The sequence below is a fragment of the Psittacula echo genome, assembly GCF_963264785.1.
Source record: "Psittacula echo genome assembly, chromosome: 21".
NCBI classification, from domain to species: domain Eukaryota; kingdom Metazoa; phylum Chordata; class Aves; order Psittaciformes; family Psittacidae; genus Psittacula; species Psittacula echo.
The window spans coordinates 6,347,156-6,370,963 of record NC_137757.1 but is presented as its reverse complement, the minus strand read 5'-3'; the positions used below and the strand labels follow the sequence as shown (position 1 = coordinate 6,370,963).

The 23,808-nt window shown below is 51.5% G+C and overlaps 1 protein-coding gene across 7 annotated transcripts; it reads right to left on the bottom strand.

Moving 5' to 3' along the window:
• Positions 1-180: 180 nt before the first annotated feature.
• STK40 (serine/threonine kinase 40) lies at positions 181-23,053 on the bottom strand. 7 transcript variants are annotated; one of them, XR_013958270.1, is made up of 13 exons: positions 22,976-23,053; positions 17,367-17,479; positions 15,309-15,428; positions 14,334-14,419; positions 13,660-13,803; positions 12,448-12,675; positions 11,563-11,615; positions 8,704-8,819; positions 5,500-5,644; positions 5,030-5,149; positions 3,976-4,060; positions 2,584-3,218; positions 1,997-2,094 (listed from the first exon to the last, which is right to left on the bottom strand). XR_013958270.1 is itself a non-coding variant. In XM_080632385.1 (12 exons), exons 3-12 carry the CDS (start codon positions 15,418-15,420, stop codon positions 342-344), a joined length of 1,095 nt encoding a protein of 364 aa, XP_080488511.1. In that variant the 5' UTR covers positions 15,421-15,428; positions 17,367-17,479; positions 22,976-23,053; the 3' UTR covers positions 181-341. The 7 variants fall into 7 exon arrangements, 6 of the variants coding, with proteins under 6 accessions (XP_080488511.1, XP_080488507.1, XP_080488508.1 ...); XM_080632385.1 differs by lacking the exons at positions 1,997-2,094; positions 2,584-3,218 and adding an exon at positions 181-347; XM_080632381.1 differs by lacking the exon at positions 2,584-3,218 and having other exon boundaries at positions 1,186-2,094.
• Between the last annotated feature and the right edge of the window lie 755 nt (positions 23,054-23,808).

Here is a 23,808-nt window from a genome sequence, read left to right as displayed (position 1 = left end):
TCTGGCCCTGGGCGCAGCCCCAGAGCGCTCAGCCCTAAGTCCCCAAGCACCGGGCCCTGTGTCCCTGAGCCCTGCGCTCCCCAAGCCCCCATCCCTGCATCCTCACCCGCTGCATCCCCACCACCGAGCCCTGCGCCCTCAGCCCCGGGTCCCGCTTTCCCCACCCCAACACTGGAGCACCTCGAGCAAGGGACAGGGCAGAGCCAGGACCGCCGGGGCCGTCGGACGTGGCGCTGGGATCCCTCGGGACGCCCCATCCGCCCCGCGCGGGGGCCGGTACTCACCGGAGCGCGCTGCACTCGGGCTGCAGAGAGGGAAGAGGGAGCGGGGTCTGCTCCGCGTTAACGCTGCAGCAACAGGAAATGGTTCGGAGGCTGCTGGCGGTCAGCGCTCCCCGCCAGAGCCAATGGCAGCCCCGGCCCGGCTGCGCGGGGCCGGGATCCGGGAGCGTCCCGCTCCCCCGGGACACCGCGCTCGGAGCCGCCCCGGAGCAGGGCTGCGGGTGGGAAGCGCCCAACCCATCCCGGCAGGATCAGGCCCGGCCGTCGGTGGTGCCGGACCCCAGGGAGGGGTGGGACAGGCAGGGTCCTGGCTCTGCTGCGGCCACGCAGGGGTGACCGGGCTGGACTTTGCCCCAAAGGTCTTTTAGAGCCTCGCTGATGCTGGGGTGGAGCAGCCCAGGCCGGGCAGCAGCATCCCGGGGCCATCAGAGCCCAAGGGGCCTTTACTGCCTTGGAGCAGCCCAGCCCGGGCAGCAGCATCCCGGGGCCATCAGAGCCCAAGGGGCCTTTACTGCCTTGGAGCAGCAGAGGTCAGGGGCTCAACCCCACTCACAGCCAAGCTGGTGGGGCTGCACCTCCAGGACATGAGGCTGTGTCCCAGTGGCTGTGCTGGGATCAGCCCCACAGCCAAGCAAAGGGTGCCGGGGTCCCCATGGGCCCACTCTGAACCGCGCTGCTGCATCCCCTACCCCCCAGTCCCCCTGCGGTCCCCACGGGCGCTCTGGGCTCAGGTCTGCAGGTTTATTGCTGCCATGCAGGGGTCGGTTCGGTGTTGTACAAAAATAACATCTTTATACAAAGAGCTTTTCCTCTGTTTTTGTTTTCTTTCTCTTTTTATAACTCTTACACCAGGCTCTGTCCCCCCACGGCCCCTCCACCCCCCCAGCCCCTCCTGCCTCCCCTCTTCCAGTTCAATACACGCGAGTCACCGGTGCGCAGGAACCCTGGGCACGGTTCAGCCTTGCCGAGCCCCCCGAGTATTGCTTTAACTTTGGGGAAAAACCCAACACTATCAACAGAGGTGGGAGCGAGACAGGAGAAACCAGATGGAGAGAGCAGGACCCCAAGGGGGGAGGCCCAGCGCTGCTGCTGGTGGCACGGGGGGGGCAATGGGCACCCATTGGGGTGTGCTGGGCCAGACCCACCGTTACAATAAATAAGGCTAAGACTTGAGGCTACTGGCTCAGCTGGCCGGGGCTGGGGCCACTGTTGGAGTCTGCATTAGTGTTCACGAGTCCCTGCCCGCCCGCTGCCGCGTGGCTCCGGCCAGGGCGCAGGCAGGATGTAATGCCCGATGCTGCCAAGGCGGTTCAGGTCAATCCCTCTGTCCCCACAAGGACACCTGTAGTTGGCCCAGGCTCAGACACAGTCCCCGTCACCAGCCCGGGGCAAGAGAAGGCAACAACATGCTACAAAGAGATCTCCCACTCGCTCCCTGGTAGAGCTGGCCCCGAAGAGCAGGGTCAGCCCCACAGCCGAGGCCAAAGCGGCTTTCCCCACCTCTGCTCACACAGGTCCTGGTGCTGGGGGTGATGCTGGAGCTGGGAGCAGGCAGGAGCAGGGGCTGGAGGCAGCCAGGGAAGCGCTGCCTTGAGCAAGGAGCCCTGGGGGGGGCACTGCGAGGACCTCTGTGTGAGAACAGTTTGTCTGGCAAGACAGGCATCCAGTTCACAAAATGAGGCTCAGAAACAATCGTTCCTGTTCTCAGCACAGGCAAACGCTCTTCCAGTGGCATTAGGTGACAAACCGGGACATCCTTCTCCCGCCTCAGCGCCGTGGGGGGTGCGTGGTGAGGCTGGGATGGCAAGATAAGCTGGGGGACAAATACAGCAGAGACTTCAGCCAGCCCCTTCCTAATTCTAGGCAGATTATTTTGGGAAGCTTTTTCACATTATAACTCATATATTATATCTGTACCACAACTGAAGTGTGAAAACGCTCAATCAGAATTAATGCAATTTTAACTGCACCTTAGGTAAGCTACTGAAAAATAAGATTAAATCATATAATCCTTACGAAACTAAAGAATCAGTGAAAGGGGGAAAGAGGCCACGGCTGGCCAAGTCCTGGAGAACCTTTGAACTGAGGACAAGAGCTGATCTTTGCCTCGTGCCCGAGGCAGCCCTGGTGCCACCAGGGAACGCAAAGGCCTTGGTGTGTTGCAGGGTCAGACAACACGGCCAAACCAGGTGGCACGTTGGGGACAGGAGAGAGATTTGATGCAGATGAAGGGGAGGGGGAGGTTTCAAGGAGTTCTTCCTCTCGAGAAACCCCAGTAAATCTAAGCTTATTCAAACCATACGGAGCGAACGCAAAGAGCCGAATCTCCGTGCCGCACAGCCGTGACTTGGGCCGGCAAACCAGCTTCACCCTCGGTCGTCTTCTCCTTTCCCACAGGCTTTGCTCGATCCAGAGAACAGCATGGTTAAAAAGACAAGAGAGGTAGATTACAGTCATGATTAAAAGCAGATTAGTCATCTAGGCTTCGATTTAAAAAACAGATTCCAGAAGATGCCAAGAGGTTGCTGCTTCCAAAACTAGCTTCTCCCAAAAGTCTTCTCCCTCCAGAGTGAGTGTGAGTGCGTGTCCCTGAACAGAGCTCAGAAGAATTGCTACATTATTCTCCATCACGGGACACTGGTATTGCTGTTGAGCTGAAGTAGGCGACGTGAAAGGCAGACTGCAGGATGGTGCTTGTGCTCTTGGACGGGTAGGAAGCTACTTCCGAAGGTACCTCTGGGCCAGGATCGCTGCATCCAAAGGGTTCATGGGCTGAGCATCGTGGCCCAGGCGTCGCACTGGGGGGATGTTCCCGAACTGCCGCTTGTGTAGGAAGCTCTTGGCTTCATGCAATGTGTTCTTCTCCTCAGCCAAGAGCAGCTGCTGCCTCATGTAGTTCTCAAACTCGTACTGCGAGCACTCCTCTGTCACCTTCACCTGCCAGACAGCCACTGTCAGAGCCACAGCAACGGGCCCACAACTCCCCTCCAATGGTCCTGAGCTACCACGGGACAACTGGAGTCTCAGTGCAAGAACGGGGCCTGCTGCCTCACACACAGTCATTAGTGCCACCAGGAGCAGAGGTCTGGGAACCTCAGCGGCTCCTGACACAGCTCATCCCAACCCTGCCGGACATTCAGAGGCTGCAGCTGCCTGACCCCAGTGCTCGCATCCTCCCGAGCCCAGCAGAGGGATTTCTGATGGCATCACTGCGGCATCAGAGGCAAAAGCTCCTCCAAGGCTGTCCCCAGGCAGTGAGGTCACCAGCCGTCACTTCCAGCAGAAAACATGCTGGCAGTAAAGCAGGATGTTTGCTCCCATCCCAGAGCTCACCAGGGAGCCCGAGCCAACCCTGCTGCCTCTTCCCAGCACATGTGAGCTCTCAGCTGTGTGTAAGGGAGTGAATGCTGCTTGGAGAGGAGCAAACCGCCTCTCAACCAGCTCTGGTGCCAGCGAGCTCACTGCCAGGCAGCATGGATGTGACTCCTGGCCCCAGCAGCATGAGCCTTTTCTTCCACTGCATAAAGTGGTGCTGGACTCAGCTGCCTCATAGAGCAGCAGCCACAGCCGGGTCCTCACCACCCTCACCACTGCTCAGTGACCACACAGTGCTGCCATCTCTTTCCATTATAGACAGACTTGGCACAGTGGCACGGAAAAGCAGCTCCATGGAAAGGGAAGAAGGAAAACCTACCTCTTGAGGGTTTTCTGGGTTAGCCACTTGGTCGTCGATGTCTGGCACCACTTGCAAAGGGCCACTCAGCGAGGACATTGACTGCCTGAGGGGAGAGCACAGTGTCAGGGATTTGGAGTATGGAACACAACACCCCAGCCAGGGCAATCCCTCCTGGCTGCCCATGGCTGGACACCAGAGTGTGGCACAGCCCTGCCTGGCTGCCACACCACCTACTGCTACTAAAGGGTGCCATCCAAAACTCAATTTCCCTGGAATAAAATCATATCCTAATCCCTAGACCTGCCCCCCACCCCCTTTACTGTTTTATTTTTGACAGGATGTGGAACTCTGCTCTTGCATAGGTAGGAGAGAAAACAGCCACAGCTCCAAAAATCACAGAGTGCACTTGCTGACTCAACAGGCAGCACAAGAACTTTGCCTGGGCATGCTGTGCAGCACAGACAGAAGGTCACAGGGCTGACAAGAGAGTGTTGCACCAAGCAAACAGCACCAGGATTGATTTATGCTGGAGCGTGCTACTGGAACCTCACCCCGGTTGGCCCACACCAATCCTGGAGTCAGATTTACCCCCAAAAGCATTCCCCGCTGCATGTGTAGTGTTCCCACCTGCAATGGCATCTCCTGCTCTTCCACTCTGGATACCTCATGCCCACTTTTACTTAGCAGAGAACACAGTACTAATTACTTGCAGGAAGTTTGTGCATTTGGCTGCATCTGCTTCTACATAGAAGTTATCCCTGACCATTACACTTCCTTTAAAAATCAAATCTGAGGAGCACAAGGGGGGGCCCAGCACCAAAGGCCCTCCTGTACCTCAGTACTTCTCTGTAGTGTTACTGCTTTACAGGCTCCAGCCTTGGTCACAATGGCAGCATTTGCACAGGCCACTCCAGACACCAGTGGCTGAGACACAAGATCTAAAGACTTCCTTTGCAGTTCTCACAGCCTCCCCTCTGGTGTCCTGCTTGGCAGCAGTCTGCTGGCCACAGCTGGAATAACACAGCCTGTGGCCAGAGACACCATGTTCCTGCCTCTCTGCTCTTGCACATACCACGACGCTATGATGGAGCTGAGGGAATCCAGCACTTCAGAAGCTGTCAGACGCTGCTGCGGATCCAAGACCAGCAGTTTTCGGATCAAGCACACAGTGTTTTCCGAGACCCGTCCATCCCTGCAAGAGAGAACACACGATGAGCCTGAGGGCCTGAGAGGGGCAGAGGCAGCAGGAACGTGGACATGCTGAGAGCACAGGTAAAAGAGCCTCCATCACTCTGCCCAGCAGATCCCAGAATTAACCAGAAGGTTGATTCCCTCTCCCTGCACCACACAGGGCCTTCCTCACCATTGCATGAGATGTCCCAGGCTCCTTGGTGTTTACTGCATGCAGTCTGTTCTCATCACTGCTGTGACCCGCAGGGGCTTTGAGTGAAGCCCCCACCAGCTCTGGCTGTCCCAGTCAGGCCCAGAGCACCTCCTGCACAGGGACCAGGAGAAGGGCTCCCCGGGCCAGGCTGTACTCACTCAGGGATGTTGTACTCGGCAGCCTTGATTTTGCGGAACAGCTCCTGAGGTATGCTGTCGTAGAAGGGGAACTGGCCATAGAGCATGGTGAAGAGCACCACTCCCAAAGCCCACATGTCACTGGGTTTTCCGCGGTATGGCCGTCCTGCAGGGAGCAAGGAGACACGGAGCAAGAGGCTTTACAACACTGCTCACCTCTGAGGCTCTCCACCACCAGTAAAGGCTCTCAAGTAACCTCTCATGATCCTTTTTTCTAAGCATTCATCAGAACGCTCAAGAATTCCTATTACAACACACCAAGAGCCCGTTCCAAAGGTGAATCCTTTGGGAATCAGCAAATTGTTCATCTCCACATGGGTCTCTTTTCCCTTTCCATACAGAGCAGGGCTATCCCTGCTGAATCCAAGAGCATCAAGTAATCGGAGCCGGCACAGTACGCAGAGGAATTCCCACTTCACTCCCCTTCACCATCCCTGCAGACTGTCACTGCCAGGAGCCCCTGAGGCTCCACAGATGCATCCTGCTGAGAGTCTGGGTCCAAGGAGAAGGGAATTTTAAGAGCCAGCGAGCACAAGGCAAGGCGAGGCAGGAAAGAAAGCCCAAGGATACATGGGCTTCTGGTGAAGAGTCACTGCATGGGAGGCTGGTGTGAAGTGCAGACTAAGACCCCCTGATTGAGCCCATCGAGGTGGGACTCTGCCTCTGGGATGGATCCAGCAAGTGGCCACTGGAGCCTGCTGTGGAGCCATGCAAAGTGCAGGAAGCTGCCTCCTCCAGAGGCATTCCCAAAAGCTGCTGCAGCCCCAGCACACCCTGGGGTTCACTCAATGGCAACACTGGTTTAAAGCCCCTTCAATCACACCGCAAGCCAGCGAATGGCAGCATGCACAAGGGTCAGAAATGAAACTCCAGTGCTGTGCCACAGCACAGGACTGGGGGAATGACTTCCTCTGACTCACACAGTGAGTCACTGCTGCAGCATTTGTTATTTGTACTAATTATTCTTTGCTTTATATGCTCAAAAAAAGGCACCTCTCCCTCCTCCTCCAGCTTTTCCTGCTGTAACATTTCAGCAGCCACAGAATGCAAACCATCTCTTAGCAGAAAACAGATTCTCTTGGAGACTTCAAACAATGATTAATTCTTCAGGCGTTTTAGCTTCCTCTTGCACAGAAGCATTAGCAATAGAAACAGAGGGTTTCAGAGTCTGAAGGTGGTGGTGAAGCCTGGAATGTCCTCAAGTTAACTCTTCCCTCAGTGCTTGGAGGAGAACTGAAGACCATGTTCCATTTTGGAACAGCATTTGCAAGAGCAGAGGATCTGGCTGCACAGATGCCCTGCAAGGAAGATCTCAGGCCAGGTGGTGCTGGAGCAGGATGCAGGCTGTACCATGCAGGGTCTTGAACAGCCTCAGCTGTCAGAGAGGTCAGCAAAGAGCCTGTTCAGCTCCTTGTGCTTCATGGCCCACAGACAGGTCAGTCAATCCATCAACAAGAGAGCTGTGAGAACAAAGTGGGTCCTTGCAGGCAAGCTGTGCTGGCTGGGAGGGTGGAAGGGATGAAGTTCAGGGCAGAACAGTGCCCTGGATGAGCAGGAAGGAGCAGCTCCATGCAGCCTTCACCAGACACCAGCCACATGAGCTGCAAGTGCTCCAAGCTCCTGCAGAGCAGTTGGCTCGTGTCATCCATCTGGTTACAAGGGCCTCAGGATATCCTGCAGAACAGGAAAAGCCTGCAAAAAGCACACGTTCCACCCCCCTGCCTGCCTCTGCTCCCTTCCTGGCTCAGTCCTGCCCAGGAGGAAAGCAGCTTCAGACCTGCGTGGCAGATCAGGACGGAAGAGCTCAGCAATGTTTGGTGCTGCTGCCTGTAAACTTGACAACAAACTTACAGAGAGGAGCCCATTGGGTGTGGAGATTTCAGGACTACCTCCCTCCAAGGGCATTTCTGAAATACAAGAGCTTGGGATACCAGAAATGAACAGCTCAAATGTTCAGAGTGTTTTCAGTATTCCAGATGCCATCCTTGCATAGATAAATGCACTGGCAAGGATTCTTCACTTCACTGGCAAGGGCTTTCACACTATATGCACACCAGTGGGTGCTGCCCAATGCACCGCTTGTCCAGAAAGCAGTTGGTGCTGACAAGCTACTGTCCAGAGTTTCAGGCATCATCCAAACACTAGCTCGGCACTTTGGATGGATAACCCTTGGTGGGATGCATTGGAGGTGATTTTGGACTGCAATGTGTGGTCCAGCTTCATCCAAAGGGAATTTTATCTGAACAATATGAGACAATGCACCATAACTGAAGTGTACAGAGATGCTTTATAGGCACGTCCCAGCTGTAAATACACCCTTCAACACTAGTCCAGCTCACCTGGACGAGAAGAAACTTCCCCTCAGTCACTACACTGACAAACAGGACCATCACTCAGCTACTACCAGCACAAAAGCTATTACAGTAGCAGACCTTAAAAGCCTTAAAGCTCATGCAAAAGAAACCTCCTGAAGCAACTAAATAGACAAGGAACCACATCTGTTTCTGAAAGTCCCCTGCACTGGAAACAGTTAAAAGGTGGGAGGACATTAGGGAAAACTGTTCTTTGCCAGACTCCTGCTTAAGGTCTCTGCTGGAGACAAGACATAGCCCAGACTGCTGGAGACAAGATACAGCCCAAACAGAACTGCTGGGCTGGCCTGGTGTCATCATCCCCTTATTTTTAAGTAACTCCTTTCCATGGGATCAACAGTTCCCTCTGGAAACAAGCAGCAGCTGCAGCAAGTGCTCCTCTTAGTGTAAGGCCTGAAATAAGCTGACATTGTGGTGGGATTTGGACAGATTGCCTCTTAGGCCCAGGGATTTACCTGCAGCTTAAGCAAAGCCTCCGGAACAAGATTCAGATGTGGGAAACAGAACATCTCGTCTGCAGTCAGGCTTAGGAACAGGCAGGGAGCTTCTCATTAGCTTTGAAGTTCAGACTAGCCTTAAGAAAGAAGTTACACTCGCTCCTTCCCTTCATATCCTTCCCTCCATACACTTTCCCAGTTGGAAAAAACAGAGCAAGTCTCATAATTGAACCTCAATTAAGAGGCTCTCACAGGAGGCAGGTTATGTATGGGAACAGAACTAGGGTTTCTTTTATTGTCAAGAGCCACAGATAAGTGAAACAAGTGTGAAGTGTGGGGCTGAGGGCATTGCCTACCACTGAGCACATCTGGGCTGATGTAGGCAGGGCTCCCTCGCTGGTCCTTCAGCAGGTCATCCTCACTCACCAGGTGCTTCCCGAGACAGAAGTTTGTTATGGTTATTCGATGAGTCCTGCGGAGAATCAGAAGGCACCAGTGAACCAGGAGCATCCTGCACAAGTCAAACTGCACAGAGGAGTGTGTCCATGGGGCTTTGGGGGAAGCTTGAAGCCCTGGGAAAAGGCAAGGGGAGCTGCAAGATCAACTCCATCCCAAAGGGGAGGGATTCCACACTGGTCCACATGGCCTGCAAGACTCTTACAGGGGAAATAAGAGAATCTCTTTTACAGCTGTGGACAATGTCTACATCCAACCTGAGTGGCATGTGGCTGTAAGCACAGGGTGCTCCTATAACTTGTTCACCTTGCAGTCACGCAAATGCCCTTTGGGCAGCCTCCACAGTAGCCTGCAGGCATCCCCAGCACCAGGACCTGCACTTGTGTGCTTGCTGACCATTGCAGGGCAAGAGTGTTAAAGGAGAACTTTAACTGCTGTTTCTCTCCTATGCTTACCAACCATCTCTAAAAGCATCTTCTCCACACAACACCTTCTGGAAGCTGAGGGAAAATCCCTAAAGAAGGACTACCCCAGCCTGGCCTCCACACATTGTTTGCTTATGTGTCACCAGCAGATGAGCTACATGACCTTGGATCAGATATAGTACAACCACTTCTGTGTTACCCAACAGTCCCACAGCAGGACTGTGGTGGCTGTTCTACCTGATCTGCAGGACCGTTCTTCACACCCAAATATGCAGAACAGAGAAAGTCTCATCAACACCCAAAAAACCTCCTACAGAAAAAGGTGAGAACTGCAGGTACACACACAACGTCTCTATTAAGATACCCCTGCTTCCCTAAGGTACTGCCAGCACCAGTTAATCAACGTGAGCTCATTACAAAACTACTATTACATCTTCCATGTCACTCAGATGATTTGGGTTTTAACGTACAACTTGAAGGACTGAGTAGAAAAACACTGTCTGGAAGATTTCTGTATTCTTCAGAAGTTGAATAACACAACTAGAGCCTGAGAGAATGAACTGAATCCAGTCACAATAACCAAGAAGTATTTCCAGCGAGTCTACCAGATAAGTGAAATAAAACCAAGTGTGGGCTGGCAGTGGAGAGCTGATTATTAAGACAGATTTGTGTTTAAGAAGTGTTAGCTTCAACTGTCAAGAGACTTCCCTGGCTGAATAACAATCTGCAGCATTTAAAAGACTAAGTGTTCTAAAGGACACCAAAATGTTCAGGGTTGTTTGGTTGTATTTAGTCACTGAAATCTGAGCTAATCTGTAACCATCCAAGTGGCTAATGGAAAAACCTGTGAGGCTTTCACATCCCCATCTTGTGGGTGACAATGAATGAGGGACCTTCATTAGCCCAGGGTGTAACTGGCCTGGTTTGGATGTTGCAGTGATCTGTAGCTACCTTCCTCCCCCGCCAAGAGGAAAGACCTGCCTCTGTTGTGAGCACGGCTGCAACAGAACAAACACTTCTGATCAGCCCAAATGGCTGGTCCTCTCCATGGTGATCTATTCTTACGCCTCACCCACCCTTTCTTATGACTCACTGCTGTAGAGGCTACAGTTTTCCTCACCAAAGCTGATGGTCTTGCTAGTAAAAAAGCCAAAATATAGTATGCAATAAGAGAATGACTTTGAAAGTGTGTTCACAAAGCTTTGAATCCCTCCCCCTTCCTGGTAGTGGGGGCCCCCTGTGCAGCTCTCAGTGGGATGGATGCTCCACTGCACCCTTTGCCCAGGAAAGAAGGGAAGCCTCTTTTGTCTGCCTCTGCCTAGCAAGGAGAATCAAAGCAGCAAGCAGCAGATAAGAAATGTATCTTAAAGCAGCTCTACAGAAACAAAACTACTTACAGGTGGCCCTGAGAAGCATTAGATGCTCTGTGTGTGTGTGTGGGAAATGAAGAAGTTCACTCTCGGTAGATAAAATGTTTGCTTTCAAACCATAGTAGAAAGAAGAAAGAAGCAAGCTGTGACCACAGCGAACCTGCACGCTTTGTACAGACTCTGGAAGGCTGCAGACCTACAGCCTTCCAGCTTTTTATTCGTTCCACAAACCCAGACAGTGTGAAAAGACAACGAATTCCACTCATTCCTAAAGTTAGTGCAAAATATTTAGGCAGTAATGTAATACTGAAGGACACAGCAGAGTATCTGAAATGGGACTTGCCAACTAAATCACTGCACAACCCAAGACAAGTAAAAAACTCTGAGGAGCCACCAAGCAAAGCAGCTGCTACCACCACAGCTCTCACTCGTGTTAAACTCCTGCCCCATTGGGCTGGTCCCTCCTGGGCCTGCGCAGCATCCCAGACAGCAGTGTGCTAGAAACCGGGGCTTGCATCAAATCCACTACTAGGAACAAGGAAACTATTTCAAGCACAAATAGAGACGAGACAGGAGAACTTTTGTTTAGATAAGTAAATATTTTACTGCTAGCAAAAACACAGCAGTGCAAGAGTCAAAGATCGAACACTGCTGTGATTATAGTACAGGCTGCAGTGGTGGGAATTCCTTTAGCACGATGGAAAGTGAATTCTGGGAATTCCAGAACCACTTACCACATTCTGATGTGTTTTAATATGTATAAAATCTCTCTTGCAGGTTTCTGAATAAAGTTTAGTTTTCAGAAGCCAGAATCCTCAAAGAAGTGCTGGCATGGGGTCACTAAGCTAGGTGGAAGACTGAACTGGATTTCAGCTTGCTTCCATTTCCCTCACCTTTCTCACATGCGAGCACTCAAGTGCTGCCTTTGTGTTTGTAAGAAATAGAAGTAGCTCTGCAGACTTACCTTTTGTTTAGCACCATGTTTCCTAGTTTCAAGTCTCTGTGCACAATATTCTTCTGTAAAATATATAACAGCACAACATGAGCAAACCCATATTCATTAGAGAGGTACAAATGCAATACCTGACAAAAGCACTCAGTATCTTTTGAAATCATGTCATCTTCACTCTCAGAAATAACCCTGGTCAAGGTTCCAAGCCAGGCTGCATCCCAGGTGCTTTGTGCACTTCATTTTGGATTCTGCTTAAAACAACAGGACAAGCAAATCTGCTACTCTGAACCCAAGGACAGACTTGACTGCAACCAAGAGACCTGAAACTGAAGTGTCCAGGCTCAGTAAGAGCAATACCACGAGCATTCCCTCAGATGACACGTGCTTCACTGCTCTGCCAAGGAAGGATGGGTGTCCCTTCTCAGAGGGTAAGAAGTCAAACAGCAGCAGAGCCTATTTTTGTTACAGTAGTTTCTAGTTCATTGATCTCAAACTTGTAGCTTGAGGTTCTGCTCTCAGAGATCAATTCTTATATTATGATTTATTTTGCTTCAAAAGGAAATAGCTTGAAGTGCTTCCTGCATTTGATTAGCCTCTGCTCTCCTCTTTGACCACCCCTTTCTGAGGTTAACAACACTGTAGTTCACCCGATCTGCATTTAGTCCAGCTGGCCCCTCTCCACTGTCAACACATGCTGTATTATCATCCAGCAACTTGAAGGGAGGGGAAGGGAACGCTCTTTTATGGCTTGGGGCATGAGGTCTTTACGCAGAACACTCTTAGAGGGAAACAGCTGAAACATCCATCCCCTGTAACCTCACCACTGCCCGCACCAGGAAGTTTTACAACGTCTATTATAGTAACGTGGGAAAGCACAAGGGGTAACAAAGACCTTACCTTATGTAATGCTTCTACCACTCGTACCACATCATAAAATATCACTACCGTCTCCCGCTCACTGAGTCTCTTCTCTTTAATGACATAATGCTGCAGATTGATCAGATCTGCTGTTTTGTCACTGAAATCATGAGCACAGAGACAGTCTAACACGAGACAAATGCGCTTCTTCATTTTCCTGACCATTCTGTTTGCTTCTAGATCTTCTATAATTTCACAAGCTCGGTCCTAAGTGAGGCAAACAAATGAGCAATAGTTCAGGGAAGCTCTCTGGGATTATGTACTTGCATACAGAACACTGGAGAATCAGTAACTATGTGGTGATCTCAAAACAAGCAAATGCAATCACAGTGCTAGATCTTTGCCCTGAGTTGGGATTTCAAAGAGAAGATACATGATCTCTGCTTAAAAAAGACAGAGAAACTCTGACTGGCTTCTGTCAGCACTGAGACTGTTTATGCACACACAGAGAGCTTTGGATAAGACCTAGAGTAATTGTATATTGGTGCACACTCTGAATACCAGGGATCCAACATGTTAGTAACGAGAACAGGAATCTTAAGACACAGGAATTAGCAGTTCTTCCATAACACGAAGCAGGACACAGCAGAGTTGGACATTTGGCTTATTTAAGTTTCAGTACAGATGACCTCAAGTGAAAAGTGTATCGATGAGATTTACCCAGCAAGCAGAGCAATACCAACATCCAAACCAGTAATCCCTAGCAGCCCATCACATCCATAAACAGCTCTGAAGGCATTATCAGCCACACAATTCACTCACACGAGACCCTGATGGGCACATTTGACTAGCTTAACTTGCTGAAGCAGTTTCTTGGCAGTCTGTCCCCTCTTTCAAGTCATCATAAACCAGTACTGACACTGGAAGCACAAATTCAGTTCCAAAGGGTGTTCTATGGGCACAGATTAATTTGCCAGTGAAGCAGCTATTTTCCTCTTTGAAGGGGATACTCCTGAGCATCTGCCCCATCTTTAAATGTCCTCACATTTCCCAAACCCTGTTACATCCCATTAAACTCTCAAAAGCCCCTTCCACCTACTTGTTTGAAGCAGCAGTGGTTAATCTCAGTGTGCGCTGGTAATTCTTTACACACAAGAATGGGAGCAGCACAAAACCGCACATTAAACAAAAGCAACTCAAGCCTAAAGCAATCACTGGCATTCCCCCAGTGTGGATGGTGACCAGCTGTACCTGAAAGAGCCCATGGTGATGAACCACTCCTTCCTGGTTATGGAGCAGGGAAAGGAGAGAATACTCCGTGTGCAGCAGCATCTTGCCCTGTCGCTCCTCCTGGGTTTCTATTCCTTTATCGCCCCTTTCTTCTAAAGTGAGAATCTTCAGGAAAAGGGAAAAGACCTTTACAGTTCCCAGAAAAACCCAACTGCCCCCCAAACCACTCTCATTTTAGGTATTCACATGTGTTTAACAGCTGATGCAATTGCTCTGATGTTTGCATGCTGGCCACACAATGTCTGAACTAACATCTGTGCAGAATGCACAGCATGAGCTCGATTTAGGGGGTTGGCACTGGATGATCTAAGGTCCCTGCCAACTCATCCCATTCCATGATTCTATGATTTAACACAGAAAAGCAGCTCAGGTGCTTCTTGCAAATATCCCAGGTGATTTTTACTCCCCACTGGAATCACTCCCATTTCAGGCCAGTGGAGCAGATCAGAGGAGAGCAGCACAGCAGCCACAGAGGCCTCATCTCAGGGCTAATCTTGACACCAGATCTAAGCTTGGCAGAACTGCAGCCGCTTCTGACAGCACCCTGGTGCAGCCTACACCACACACCACTGCAAGTGCTTCTGCTGAAGAAGCTGAGGAGCCCAAAGGATCTGGAAACCCCCCCGTTTGCTTACCTTCAGCTGATAAAAGTCATCTGTCCCATCCTTTCTTGCCAAACACTGAACAATACTTGGCACAGGGGAGTTACCTAAACGTGGACCTAACAGCACAAAGCAAAAACAGACTTGTTTTCCTTTAAGCAGCAATGACTAATTCAGGGTTACATCAGTAGGCAAGTGTCACGCACTTTAGGTTACTTTAAGTTCCTTTTTTTTCCCCAGAGATTAAGCCCATTTCCACAAATCGCTATCTGAAGAAAAGAAACTGGTCCTGAACTCGGAGCTTTTTGCACAAGGTTTCATTTGTTCACTGGAGAAACATTCAACAAGAGCCCACACAGGGCAGAGCTGCTTTCAGAAATTCAAATTTCTGCATGCCTGAACCATCAGGCTTCCCCATTTACCAGCACCACCCATGGCAACTGCTGTTACCACACCTCTGAACCCAACTGCCACCTCTGCACGGTGCACAGATTATCCCACCTTCAAGTTAACACAGCCTCCACTCTTCAGTCTAGATCAATCAGCTTCCAGTTGATAATCCATTGGTTTCCATTGTGAAGTCCATCAGGGCTTTGACAGTTTATACAGCTTATTCTAGCAACTCTTAAAAGCCAGCAGAGTGGTCTGGCCTTGGCACATACCACTTATAAGGACCACCAGTGCATTATTAAGATGCCCACATGCTGATCTGACAGCACATTCCAGGCAAGCAGGGTCAAACACCTCCCTGGAGCTCTAATCAAAAAGTTCCTCAATGAATTTACTGACAAAGCTTAAAGCCATGCCTGCCCTGTGGTATTCATATTACAGATCTCCTCAGCGTGACCAGAGCTGCAGAAGCTCCAAGGGCTGCTGCTCTTCTCCATCAAGTGAATTGTACTCTAAGATGCTACATTCCGCATCTGCTTTGCCTCATTTTATAGTGCATTTATTATCAGCCTTGCAACCGGTAGCTACGCTGAAGAACCACCTCCCCTCCCTGCTTACCTAGTATAAAAGGGCCCGCTCTCTTGGCATTATTTCCAGAAATCCCTGTACAAAGAGCTTTTGCCTTAGTGGATGTTTCCCCAGCTCCTCTGTCTGATGCTCGTCGCTTCATCCTTGGCTCTTGGAAGAGAAAGAAGATCACATTTGATGAGCAACTGAGTTAGTTTCTTACACTACCCCTTATGTTGCACTGGAAGGCTTTCACCTCCTGACGCACTCATGTCTCTGCCTACTTGTGTTTCTACAAAAAAGCTATGGCTCATTACTGATAGACCAGTTGTGGGCTGGAGGCTTAATGCATTTTGGAAGGTATAAATCAGCCTCATTATTCAAAGCAACGTCTCCTACAACAGTTGTTTGAGACACATAGTGGGAACAAGTCAAAATAATTAAAGCTTGTTTTACAGCAAAAACAAGTTTGCAAATTAACATATTCCAACAAAACTCTGGAAGAAAATGTCTAAGTTATCCTTCTGTGTGGACACCTGCTTCTGATTCAGCCTATCAGCTTTTGGGGGTTCATTCAGCGAAGACTTCCCACCCGGCATCACCGCCAGCTCACCGAGTAACTGAAGGCTCAAATCTGTTCCTCAAACAGCCAAGAATACACAAAACTGACCATAAAGAGAACACCTTTCACCTTTTCCAGCAAGGTGACAGAAGACAAAAATGCCGCTTCCTGTGAGATTCGGTTCATTTAACAGGGATTTGCCCACAAATGTAGGTTGAGTCTTAAAATAAGCTCCCCCTCTCTCTTTATCCCTCTTTAGGCTCTAACCTTTTCATTACATCTCCATCTATCTACATCCAACACAGCTGAAACTTGGAATCCAACATCCAAAACTACCCCTTCAGTCCCCACGGGCAGGAATCAGTGCAGACTATTACCTGCCTTCAACGAATATTCCAATGAAAGGAAACACTGTGGTGCCAATACATGTGCTCTCTCGCATCACCACTCCATGCAAAGTACAATTTAACCTATTAAATGTGAATCTCATAATTTGCATCCAAGTATCCAAGGTCCACACATCACTACAATTCAATGCAAACAAGTACAAGCTTGACTCACCCCTACTTATTGCAGAAAACCTGATTTCCAACATGCATTTTCTGCTGCTTAGAAATCTAGAGAGTTTGTGGTGGTATTGCAGAACCAATACCTACAGGGCCAAATTCAAGCCTTTGACTACTACACTTTTGCCCCAAAGGAAAGTCTTGTTTCAGTTTAGCAGGATAAAACCTCATGCTTGGTGCTGGCCTGGCCTTCACACACTGCATCAATCAGCTCCATCAAACTCCAGGTTTGTTCCCAGTACACCTCCTCTTCACCTTTATCGCTTGGAAAAGAGTTTCAAAGACTTTCACAAAGCTCTAGCCACTAAATGCTGCTGCTCCAAGTGTTCAAAGAGGCTTTTATTGGGGTGGAGGGGAGAGGAGGAACTACACACAGGTCCATTTCCTTACTCTGAGCAAGTCAAAACCAAGCCCCAGGAGCCTTCCCTTAGAGGTTACTACAGCAGACAGGGAAAATATTTTGGGGTTGCACTTAAGAGTCCCAGTGTTTCACCACGTAAGAGACTGATAAATCACTGTACTTTGAATGAAGTTCACCCTCTGGCAGTCCCACCCTTTCTGTGGACACAAGCGTGATCTCATTGCATTAATTCATCTAGTACCTGTCACCCAGATCAGAGATAGCAACAGATAAGGTGAGAAGTCTTGCAGCAGACTTGGCATCTCTGCACTACAAGCTTCCACTGACAGAGGAGCACTGCCAGGCCCCGCCAGTTGAACAGAACGAAGTCCTGAGCCCCACATGCTTCCTGTTCTGTTCATTCCGCATCCCTGACCTCATATTTGATTATGCCTTATAAAATTCTCCACTCCTTGCAACATCACCACCATCATCCCTGCTGGAAATGTATGAGTAACATCTCCACTGGAGAAACCCCACTGCACAGCAGCTCTGAGGTAACGACCCTTGCGCAATGCGAGCTGGATCAGGATCCCTGGTGCAAATGGCGTTATCGTAAACAAAATAATCGGAGGACTCACGTAGTTCAGCATCAACTGAATCTTTATTCTTCTTCCAAACTAGGTTTTCCAATGTCTCAGGAGACTGGAGTCATCACCTTGGAGAAGGCTGGATGGTCGAAAGGTCCAGGACTCTGTAATGCGAAACGAGATACACTTGATGCTGCGGTTCTGGATTATTCTTGATTACGATAACGTGGGATGCACCAAAACTCCTCAGCTTGAACCATCTGTGTTTATTGGGGCTTAGAAAACGCCTGAAGCTCCCAATATCATGTGAGAGAGTAAAAGGGCTCTTGAGGTTCAGTCCCTGAAGAGTCACAGACGCATGGCCCTGCGCACCAAGACAAATACAGCGTCAGTGATCTCCAAAGGCATTTTGTGATGCGAGAGCATCAGCAACAGAGCAGAAACAAACACGTTCTCCATTTTAACCTCCACCACACGGTACTTCCTTGCCTGGTTTTAACAGTATCTTCAATAGAGCCAGGTTAGCAACAGTGCCACAGCAGAACCTTCACCACTGCAAGCAATTTTTAATCACGGCAAGAGCTAATGCTTAGAGTTTGGACTTGAACAGCAGGATTTCTGCAAATGGCAGAGAATAATACACTGGATTTTATTCTTGTCAAATCCCTGCTGCAAGTTAATTCCTCTTCACAATTTATATTTGGCCTCAAAAAGATAAACCAAACTAATTCTACTTAAATTCAGTGCTGCTCAGGAGTTCCATCTGGCCCCATTGAAAAGGAGAAATACAGGATTTCAATCAGACACCCTACACCACCTCTACCAAATGCTTAGTTTAACCCTTCGTTAAACCAAGCTGCTTTACTTCACCCTGTATCCAGTTAGATCAAGTGTCAAAAGCACAAGGAACGTTTGGAGCATGGGGACTGCATTCTCAACACTACCCCAAAGCAAACAGTGCCATCACCTGGTCCTGGGCCAGCTACCAAAGATCTTCCTGAGCTAAAGTACTGAGGCTACCTGTGCTTTGATGAACAATGCTCCCAGCCTCTGCTGCTGGCAGCCCCGTGCCAGCTACCCAGTGCTTTCAGAATGAGTTGTGAGTGGAGGTGTCCCAGTCCCTTAAAGGGCATCCACCGAGTGAAACATCACAGCTCCCTCACACAATACTCGTAAGAGCGAGAAAAGCACCAACACAAACGAGTACTCAGCTACTAAAGACAATCCCATGCCACTCACAGCACTGTCAACCCCATCTCCCTGCTCCCTGTGTGGTTCCTGCTGCATCACACGGGCAGCAGAGCCCCACAGAAGCCTCAGGGGCCCTCAACAGCACCCAGAAGGTTTTCACGAGCACTTCAGGATCCTCCTGAGACTGGAATGAAGGATGGCTGGATAGAAGGAAGGTCCCAGAGGGAAGCAAACCAGGGCAGCTGCTGTGAAAAAGCAGGAAGCCTGTTCCCTTTTCTGCACATTGTGTAACCCCAAGCAGAGCAAGGAAATTGGTTAAAAGGGCACAGGCTTCCCTGGGTCAGCCTCCTGCAGAACGAGTGACCAACCTCGAAGCACAGGACGATGGCCACTAGCAACAGTATTTTGAGGCTGGGCTTAAGGCAAATCTTAGAACAAGAACAGCAATGAGCAAGGATCCCCCTCTGCAGCTGTGAGCAGAAACATTGGCCCTGAGCAGGACCTGTTGCGAGATGGGTCCTGTGCCATGAGCAGTGTGTGCTGAAGCCATCTGGACATGCACCGGTCACAGGAGCCCTGCTCCCTGTCCCACCATCTGTAACACAAATGATCTCTCATACAGATAATGGAGTTACTAAGATTCATTGCTTAACTTCAAGGTTACACACACAATACATCAAACATCCCACTGGAGAAGTGTCTAAAGCTTCTTACTGTGCTAGCTCTGACTTTAATACAATTATTAATCAAATCATTCGGAAACCAAGACGTCTTTTAATTACGTCGCTTAAGGAAACGGTCTACTTCCCAAATTACTGCACAGCATTCCCGCCCCAGCAAAACAAAGACCGAAAAGCAAAGAGGAAACTGACCTTTTCATCTCGGCTTAAAGAGCAAGCAGGTCCTGCAGTCCAGCAGCCGCAGCTAATAGCTGGAGCAGGAAAAAGAAAGCACCTTTGGGGCGTTCACAGGATTACTCAGAACACAGAAACGAGTTAAGACACTGGAGCAGCTGATACAACCTCCCCGAGAGGGTGAAACGTGGTGGTTGGTATTTACACTTCTAGCGTGATGACTGGCACCCCCAAAGGTGTCTGACCCCACGGCGATGATCTGCAAGGGAGGCAGTGGGAGACCTGATCCGACAGTTTCTGTCCCGCTCCCCGTCCTCTCTCCTCTCAGCCAGTGCAGCCCTCAGCTTTTGCAAGCATAAAGCTAAAACTATCCATTAAAACGAGCAGTATCAGGCTGCACCTTTTACAACCCAAACAACACACGCGGCAGGATTTATCAGTGGTGATGAACACAGTTCGCCTTCAGCCTGGCTCACAGCACGTTCCTGCTCACAAGATACGCTGGCTATGACCTAAAAACCTCCATGGTCACTGCCGTTAGATGAGCATGGTCCAGCTTCCCAGCACGGGAACACGCAGGTCGGTATCGCTGCAAGAAGCAGCAATCCCAGAGTGTTGCCACACGCCTTCTCCAGGCAAACCCGGCTCGGGACAGCTCAGACCCGAGTCATCAGAGGCTCTATTCCCATTGGAAAAGCTTCCCAGAGAACAGGCGGAGTTCGGATCAGCCCGGCCTGCGGAGGAGTCACCGGCTGGGGGATGACAGGGAACGTTTGCCAGGCAGATCCCAAGCAAGCGGAAGGAGGAGCCGCTGCAGCCGAGCACAGGGCACCTGAGGGAGGTTGCACAGGAACAGAACCACCACCAGAAGTGCTGGAAGTTTTAACTGTTCTGTAGGAGAACAGTAACACAGAAAGCCCATGAGATGACTCAGAGCCACCAGCACAGCCCAGGCACCGCTGCGTGAGCCCTTCCAGGAAGGGAAGCCTTCTCCAGGAACAGAGGAGCCCTGACTCAGAGGCTTCTTGGAATCGCACAGACCCATTGAGGCTTCTTCCCCAAGCAAGAAGTTCACTCAAAACCAGGCACGGAGCTTCTCTGACCAAAGAAGAAGGAAGAATCCCAAGGTGCTGGCACAGCACAAGGGGCTGGGGCACCCCCATGCCCTTGGAAGGCACCTCAGGAAACAGGAATTTGCCAAGCTTGTGCTTCACAAGCTGGGAGGCAGGACCGCCTCCAGCAGCCCCTACAGACCCACCACAGAGCCTCCTTCCTCAGCCCAACCTCATCACCAGCTTAATCCCACTCTGTGAGCAAGGCACAACCAGCACTTCTGAGGCTGTAGCACTAAAAGGGCGCCCAGCACACCTTGCTTACCTCCCACATCTAGCTGTGGCCAGTCTCCATCTTCTCAGGGTCAAAACAGGCTTCCAAAGGGCAAGTCAATCATCAGGGAAAGCAAATTCCTTCCTGCCCCCCCTCCCAACATGCAGCCAGGGAAACTCTGAAGCACAGGATTCCAGCGACGTAATTACAGTGCAAGCAAGCAACAAGCTGGGCTTTCTTTAAACCCTTCTGATGCATCAACACATGAGATAGCCAAGGACTCATCTCTGGGAGTTCCCTCTTTGGTTACATAAACACCAACTTCAGCTTAACCCCTTCCTGCCGAAGCACAGGCAACATCCACTGGGAACAATCCCTGCTCCAGCCCAACATCCTCATGGCAGCGGCACCACCAGCCAGGTACAGCACAAGAGGAGAGCCTGGAAACCCAACTGCGGCGCTTGGCCCTCACCTGAGGCTGCACAATTCACTCAACACACAAGCTCCCAATCCTGGGCTTCTCCTGGGCAGGCACTGCCCTTCCCATCACCATCAGGTGAGGTGTGCTTTGTGTTACGAGCTTGTATTCTTCCTGCTTCTGGCTCCTGTCACCCTGTACACTTAATATTCCACGTATCCACTGCAGCAGGACGTGCCTCATGCACACACACATTACCGCATGACTCGCACACGTGCACACACTTTCTGTACAGGGAGGTGTGGCTGCTGCTTGTAACAGTGATCTACTCATCCAGCCCTAGCTAGATAGTATTTCAGCTATCTACACATGCTCCCATGCTAATGTTACTACCATTGGTAGCCTGAAAGCACACAGACAGACACCATAAGGTCACAAATGCGCACCTAAAAGCGTTTCACATAGATTACAACGGGCACAGAGCCTCCTCTAGTCCAGCCAGAGCTCCCAGCTGGATTGCTCCCAGGCAGCGGCGAGGAGCAAGCCCAGAGCACCGCCTAGTCTCTGCAGACAGATAACACATCCCTTCCTTAGGCAGAGCACAGCGGGCACTTCAGGCAAAATCAAAGAGCAGCAAAGCACCTACAAGGCTTCCCTCTGCATAGCTCCAAAGGAGGTGTTCTGTGATATCCTGGGGATAAAAGCGATTACGTGACCAAGCCATCAGTGCGGATGCCACAGAGAAACAATAAAAGGATGTAGCATAAGTGCTGCAGCATCAGGGAAGCACGAAACACGTCCTGCATCCTGTGGCACCAGCCTGGAGCTGCTTCCCAGCGGGCAAACCTTCCCCTTCCCCTCCAAGTCACAGCTCAGCAGGGCTGCAGGCACCTCATGAGCCCTCCGTGTGCAACCAACCCATGTCCCCTCTGCCCCAAAGGGTGCCCAGTGTCCGGCTCAGCCCTGCCACACAAGGCACTGGCTTCTGCTCCAACTTCACCACTCTCCAGACACATCACTGCAGCCCGAGACAAGAGCCTGAGATGCCTGGCACAGCTACACAGTGCAGTCTATATTGAGCCTAAGACTAAACCAGCAAAGAACTGTCTCACTAACAGGGCAGCATATGGCTGCCATGGCAGGAGGAGGGAGCAGCTGACCAGGAGCAAGACAAGCCCCAGACTCCTCATGTCATGGAGGGAAACGTGCTCCCTCCAGCAGCACCATCAGGCCTTTAACACACAGGGCAGCAGCGAAGCTCCCACAGCCAGAAGGCAACAGAAAAGGTTCTGAAGCAGGAAACCCCCAAAGGAGCCTCCTCATCCCCCCCAGGTGAGCTCGACGGGGCAGGCAGCCGCGGCCAGTTCCGGCTGCAGCACTCGATGGGCTTACTCATTCTCACTTGGAGTACAAGCACCAGCTACTCCCTGCTGAGACACGGGCGGCTCCTCCTCAGCGCACAGCTCCCAAACTACAGCGAGAAACCCCTGCCCGGACCGAAAGCGAAATCAACACCAAACACACGGCGCTGGCTCCGGCTGCGCCCCGACCCTCCAGAGCCACGGGGAGCTTTCCTCAGCGCTTAAACCCCGGCCGTGCACACACGCCCCGCTACAAACCTCCCCTTCACCGGTGAGCGACCGCGGCACCAGCAGCAGAACCGGCCGCGTCACCCTCCCGACAGCAGCAGCCGGCAGCCACCGCGCACGCACCGGGAGCACCGGACACCAGGACACGGAGCCCAGCCCCTTTCTCCCGAGGCCCCAGCAGCGGGCGGGCCCCGCCGGGAGGACGCTGCCCGGAGGCCGCGCACAACACCCGGTACCCGTCCGCCCCCCCCCGGTCCCAGCCCAGCTCCGGTCCCCGCTCACCCATGGCCCCGGGGCCGGCGCGGCCTGCGCTCGGCTGCGCGGCGGCAGCCACCTGACAACGGAAGTGACGCACGAGCCACCGCCCCCCCACGCCACTGCCCCGCCTCCTGGGGGCCACCGCGCCGCCGCACAGGGAAAAGACGATGCTGATTGGTCAGCCTCAGACAGCGCCGGCTGTGATTGGGCTACGGCCTGAGCGGTCGGCGAGGATATTTGCGGCAGATTTTGATTGGTTGAGGCGCCGACACGAAATGGAAGCAAGATTTGATTGGCTGGGGCGGCACCACACCCGTCGCCGATTGGCTCCCGCGCACGGGGACCCCGCTCCACGTTTCCTGTTCCCGGCGGCAGCACGGCCTTACCGCGGGCAGGGGCTCACACCGGGGCTCCCGACCCACGGGGCCCGGGTGAGGGCAGCACCGGGCGGGGCGGTGCTTTGGGCACACGTGCAGCGCGCCCAGCTGTGCTAAGGTTGAGGGAGGAGCACGGAAGCAGAGCCGGCAGCTCCAGCATCGCTCTCTGCGTGTCCCGGGCAAAGCCCCCTCCGCTACAAGCTCAGCCCCTCTCCCGTGGCCCTCTTCCCATTAAACTCCTAGAGGACAGATCACAACTGACCCCATCGCCAGCTCAGGATCATCCTGCAGGGTACTGGACAAGGGGAAAGCAAACCATGGGCAGGAGGAAGGATGCAGCCCAGAACAACCCCAGGACGTGGCTTTGGCCTGAAGAACTTTGCTTGGCCACCACAGGACACACAAGTAGCTGCCTGCAGAACAGAAAATGAGTTGAGAGATCAAAGACCCTTTTAAATGGGGTTATTTATCAGAAAGAAA

Bases quoted from the DNA above. Each gene is read 5' to 3' on its own strand.
- STK40 (XM_080632381.1), bottom strand. From the start codon at position 15,420: ATGAAGCGACGAGCATCAGACAGAGGAGCTGGGGAAACATCCACTAAG. The intron at 14,420-15,308 runs GTAAGCAGGGAG...TTGTGCTGTTAG, and splicing joins AGCGGGCCCTTTTATACTAG to GTCCACGTTTAGGTAACTCC. The intron at 8,820-11,562 runs GTAAGTCTGCAG...GATTCTCCGCAG, and splicing joins AACATGGTGCTAAACAAAAG to GACTCATCGAATAACCATAA.